Source organism: Dipodomys spectabilis, unplaced genomic scaffold (assembly GCF_019054845.1).
Source record: "Dipodomys spectabilis isolate Male_0828 unplaced genomic scaffold, ASM1905484v1 ptg000583l, whole genome shotgun sequence".
Taxonomy (NCBI): Eukaryota; Metazoa; Chordata; class Mammalia; order Rodentia; family Heteromyidae; genus Dipodomys; species Dipodomys spectabilis.
Genome location: NW_024871260.1, coordinates 3396855 through 3402850, shown reverse-complemented (window position 1 = coordinate 3402850; position 5996 = coordinate 3396855). Strand labels below are relative to the sequence as shown.

Sequence of the window (5996 nt, the reverse complement as noted above, 5' to 3'; positions counted from 1 at the left end):
CATTTCTACCAACATTTTCAGCCCAAAGTCCCTCTTGCCATTTATTTGCTCCCGTATTTTTTTTTCAGTCCCTCAATGCCTGAGTCTTCTCCAGACTTCATCCAAGAGATTTGCGTCCACTAGATTTCATCTAAGCACTCAATGCCCAAGTGACAGCTGTTGCCTGCTGTCTTCTTCCAGAGGGGAACACATCTCAGCCTTTTAACCTACTGTTGATACCCCATGAAAACAGGAAGTAGCCAGAGAGAATCTTCAACCTTTTTCATAATTGTCAAAAGGCTGGAATGTAAGGTCTGAACAGGGACACCTCCCTCCCTCTTGACTAAGTTTCAGCCCAGTATCTGTTACATAGGTAACTGGCAGACCTGGAAGCAGTCACCTTCCTCTCCTTCCCCTCCTGCTAGGTCACATCCTGGGCCACCTCTGGTCACATGACTCCCATCTGACCTTAGGAGGGTCACAGACCCTGAGGTCACATCTGGATCCAGTGTGGCCACACCTTTCCCTCACTTGGCCACACCTCTTCTTGTCCCTGTCTAGATAAGTCCTGGACCAGTGGTAGATCACCCCCTTCGTTTTCAGCCATGCTTCTCCACCATGCATGGTGGGGGCACCAGTTCAGTAAATAAATTCTTTTCCTAGCTGAAAAAAAATACAAATTTCCCAAACAGTACCAAGAAGAAATAAATCAATTAAACATGCCAATAATCTACAATGAGATGAAGTAATCAGAAATCTTCCAACAGGAAAAGCCCAGGACCTGATGGATTCACTACAGAATTCTATAAGGCCTTTAAAGAGGAACTAAGACCCATACTCCTCAAGCTCTTCAGAGAAATAGAAACAGAGGAAGTAATCCCAAACTCATTCTATGAAGCCAATATCTCCTTCATACCCAAACCAGGCAAAGACCCAACAAAAAAGAACTACACACCAATCTCTTTGATTAAGACATATGTATAGCTCCTCAATAAAATTGCAGCCAACAGAATCCAGAAACATAAAAAAATCATACATTATAACCAAGTAAGCTTCATTCCGAAATGCAAGGATGGTTTAACATATGTAAGTCCATAAATGTAATCCATCACATCAACAGATCCAAGGTCAAGAATCGCATGATTATCAACATTGATGCAGAAAAGGTTTTTGATAAAATTCAACATTCATTCATGTTAAAAGATCTGGGAAAAAATAGAAATAGAAGAAACATTTCATAAGATAATAAAAGCCTTACATTTTAGATCAAAGTTCAATATTATACTTAATGGGGAAAAACTACAACAAATTCCCCTAATAACAGAAACAAGGCAAGGATGCCTACTCTATCCACTCCTCTTCAATATAGTTCTGGAATTCTTAGCCAGAGCAAAAAGGCAAGACAAAGACTTTAATGGGATCCGCACAGGAGAGGAAGAAGATAAATTATCTCTTTTTGCAGATGGCATTATTTTGTAAATTAACAATCCCTAAAGCTCCATCCCCAAACTCTTATAGATTATAAACCAATTTGGCTAAGTAGCGGGATACAAAATTAACCCACAAAAATCATCACCTTTCTGCACACTAACAATGTACAAGCAGAAAGGGAAATCAAGGAAACAACCCCATTCACAATAATCTAAAAAAAAGTATCTAGGAATTAAACTAACCAAAGATGTAAAGGGTCTATTTCATGAAAATTATAGAAACCTAAAAAAAGGAATCATAGAGGATACCAGGAAATGGAAAGACTTCCCATGTACCTGGATAGGCAGAATTAATATGGTGAAAATGGCCATACTGCCAAAATTAATAAACACCTTCAATGCAATTTCCATTAAAATTCCAATGACCTACTTTTTTGAATTAGAGAAAATAGTCTAAATATTCATTTGGAACAACAAAAGACCTAGCATAGACAAAACAATTTTAGGCAAAAGATAGAATGCAGGAGGGATCATGATACAGGACTTCAAGCTCTACTATAGAGCCATAATAACAAAGACAGCTTGGTACTGGCACAAAAGGGGACCCAAATATAAATGAGACAGGTTAGAGGACCCAGAAATATAGTCGCATATGTACAGTCAGTTGATATTTGACAAAGGAGCCAAAGACATACAGTGGAAGAGGCAAAACTTCTTCAACTACGGGTGTTGGGAAAACTGGCAACATGCAGAAAATGAAAAGTAGATCCTAGCCTATCACAACGCACTAACATCAACTCAAAATGGATTAAAGACCTTAACATCAAGCCTGAAACTCTGAAACTACTACAGGACTGAGTATGAGAGACACTTGAACTTATAGGCACAGGCAGGAACTTCCAGAACAGATTTCCAGGGTCACAACAAATTGGAGAATGACTGAATGGGACTACCTTAAAATAAGTTTCTGCACAGGTAAAAAATAGCAATCAAACTAGAAAGAAAGCTAAATAATTGGGAAAAATATTTACCAGCAATATATCAGACATGGGTCTAATATCCATTACATATGGTGAATTCAAGAATCTGATTCATAATCCTTGTGACATTTTGGATGGAGCTGATGATCAGCCACGACCATTGTACATTGTCTGGCCTCACAGGTGGGAGCATGACAAATATCCAGAGACACTTTTTAAGGTATTATTGCACCTAAAAGATTTAGAACTCCCTTTTCACATCTCTGTCCTCGGAGAAATTTTTACAGATGACCCAGATATATTTTCAGAGGCCAAAAAGGCACTGGGATCTTCAGTCTTACGCTGGGGCTACTTACCCTGCAAAGATGACTATTTCCAAATATTGTGCATGGCTGATGTTGTCATCTCAACAGCTAAGCATGAATTCTTTGGAGTGGCAATGTTGGAAGCTGTGTACTGTGGTTGCTATCCATTTTGTCCCAAAGATTTGGTTTATCCCGAAATATTTCCCGCTGGATATCTGTATTATACACCTGAACAGCTTTCAAAAGGACTCCAGAATTTCTGCAAGAGACCAGATGTTGTAAGGAAACATCTCTATAAAGGTGAAATAACTCCGTTTGATTGGTCAGCCCTACATGGTAAATTCAGGTCTCTGCTTACAAGAGAACCTAAGGAAGATTTGTAACAGATGTGGCTAAGTCACAAACTTGCAACCTAAAGCAGAATCTGAAGAACTTTCCAGAGTGTGCCCATATTTACCTGATCAGAGAGAAAAGAAAATCTGCAGAGGAAGCTGAGCCTGGCTGCTTGTCAAAGCTGACACAGAGCCATCTGCCACAAACCTGTGGCGGCTTCAGATCTCCAACCCCTGCCACTACCCCAACTCAAATTAAATACAGATTCCTAGAATCATTGTGGTAGTTACACATGTCCTCAGATCACATGTAGGAGACTGTTCAAAAAAAATATGTGGCCTGTTTTATAACCACACTCATGTATCCCATATGTGGTGCCATATTGAATTTCCGGTTGAATCCGTTTTTATCCTTTGTACTGGTTGACATGGGGCCTGAATTCTTTCTTTCTGCCGACACGATGGCAGCCAAACTGCAGCTTCAAACGCTCACACTTGGCTTGGTTTCTACCTGGTTTGCCAAGTTATCATCCGAGTCTTCCTGTGTCCTCAAAGGGCCACAGGGTCTGAATGCAGACCACGAATATGCCACCTCAAAAATGTGGGCAAAGGGCTGCTTTAGCATTTTTCCTTTAGCAAATTATCGACTCTTTGGCACACAAATTTTTAAGTGAAGGTATTAATAAGAAGTCTGGCATGTATTCCCATGATTCACAGAGTTACATTTGCATTTAATTAATCTTAAAGAAAGTTGCAAGATAAACAACTGTAATTCCAACAAACATGGCAGATACAGTCAGTGGAGCCCTCCCACCCATAAAGTGAACACTAAGATACTTGTTTTAATTTTTTCCAGGAGTCAAAATAGAGAAATCAATATACTTCTAACAAAACTAGCAGTTTTGATTAAAATATTCTTCAAAAATATCCGCATCCAGTTACAAATATAATCTTTGAAAGATACATCACTCATTATTCTGATAGTCTGATTCTGTATTTGTTGATATAAAAATGTTTTAAATGGTTAGATTGTAAAATAAATTTTTAATAAAGGGCCAAAAGAAAGAAATTAAATCCAGCTGGAAGGAAAATTTGTTTGGGGAGAGTAGTTTATTCTATAGCAAGTCTCACTTCAGCAATAAAATCAAAAACTAGACCTCAAGTAAGTGAAATAAACTAAGAAATGGAATTGAAAAAAGAAAAAAAGAAACTCCACCCACTCTTTCTTCCTTGGACAGCTGGTGTGGGTAAAAATGCATCATGGTCCTGAATTGGAAACGAAGTGGCAAGAAACTTACTTGGTGGTGCCAACTTCACTGTCGCCTATTAAATTAGCATGAACAGCATTGGCTCCATCAATCTCAAGTGAAATAGGCATTGGACCAATATACTGAGAAGGCTGCAAGATGGACTGTTCAGAGACACTCAGAGGATCGCTTAAGGATAAGACTTACTAAGTGTTAATTAGTAATAACTAGTGTGTTTCTATAATTTACTTGTTTTCTATTAAATTTACGTTTTAAGCCTGTTCATTGGGTAGAGAGAAGGGAATTTTTAGGATTTGGTACGAAGAAATCAAGGATTTGATTGGACATGAAAACCAGTGGGGGATGTATAAAGCAGCAGAACCCTAATAATCAGCACGGCCCACTAATCAATGTGGCCCTATGTCCTGGCCCACTGGAGTGCATGGGTCATGCCACCAAAGGGGGCAGGGCATGCTGCTGGAGGGGGTAAGATGTCATCCTCACATGAGCTTTGAAGAAGTGATTGAGGAATGCGTAGTTCGTGAAGTGATGGTTGAAAAGTGTTAGGCAGGTGATCCACTGGAGTGATGGAGGGGTTCAACCTATATATAGGCTACTTGGTCAGAATAATAGAATTGGAGAAAATAAAGGGAAGACCTGGAAGGAAGGAAGTGGTGAGATAGAGGGGAAAGTCCTGGGAGAAGAGGAATTTGAGGGAGAACAGGAGGGGAAGGATGACAATTGGCCACCAAGCCAGAGAAGTGTAGGCCTGTGGATAGTGGAGAGGCCTAAAGAGAAGAAGAAAATGAGGGAAGGGAAAAAGGGAAATGAAGTAAAGTTCTATAAAGAAGGAGAGAGTAAGAGAATAGGAAAAAGCCTTACCTATTGAAGTTTGGAGCTTTGGAGATGATAATTTGGGGGGTTGGTGGTTTGCACACTAATGAACTATGTGCAGGGCTGCCCATTGGAGGTCTGAGATTTGGTGGTTGGGCCTGGCTTGTCACTGAGTGTACAGCCCAGGACAAGGTAAATGCAGGACCATTTCTAGTGTAATTAAAGTTATCCTCAATATGCCTCATTGGATTGTCTTGTTTTATGCATCTTAAGTATACGAGTTCACAAGTTAATAGTGTCAAAGGCTATGAATTTTGTAAAATGTTATGAGGTCATAATAGGTTTGCAAACCCAATGGGACAGTGATATCACAATGGCAATATGATGTCACAATATTAAGTCATAATAATATTTATATGTTATAATTAGTTGGTGATGCCATAATGGTGATGAGGTCAGAATAGGTTTATGATGTCACAACGGATTGATGATGTCACAATGGCATGCTGGACTTCAATTTTTCTTTTTTTATTGTGAAAATACTATACAGAGGGGTTACAATTAGATGGGCAAGATAATGAGTACATTTCTTATCAAGCATTGTAGCCTCCTCCTTTGTTTCCCCTTCCCATCCCTTTCCATCCTCCCCCTAACCCCCACCCAATCCTCCCCGTCTCCCCCTCCCCTGCACCAAAGTTGTAAAGTTCGTTTTCAACATAACAACTTGTACATAACTCCAAATGAGAATATAAATTCAGAATGGGATTGTGAGATCTACAAAGTAATGCATTGGCCCAAATATTATGAACTCCCAACAGGTATGTGATGTCACAATGTGACACAATGTTCATGATATCTGACAGAGTGATGACACAATTTTCATGATATC

The 5996-nt window shown here is 39.4% G+C and overlaps 1 protein-coding gene across 1 annotated transcript; it reads left to right on the top strand.

The window, feature by feature from the left end:
• Nucleotides 1-2456: 2456 nt before the first annotated feature.
• On the top strand, nt 2457-3077 carry LOC122100520 (glycosyltransferase-like domain-containing protein 1). The gene has a single exon (XM_042670895.1). The coding sequence runs from the start codon at nt 2457-2459 to the stop codon at nt 3075-3077; it is 621 nt and encodes a 206-aa protein (XP_042526829.1).
• The last annotated feature ends 2919 nt before the right edge of the window (nt 3078-5996 follow it).

Bases quoted from the DNA above. Each gene is read 5' to 3' on its own strand.
- LOC122100520 (XM_042670895.1), top strand. From the start codon at position 2,457: ATGGGTCTAATATCCATTACATATGGTGAATTCAAGAATCTGATTCAT.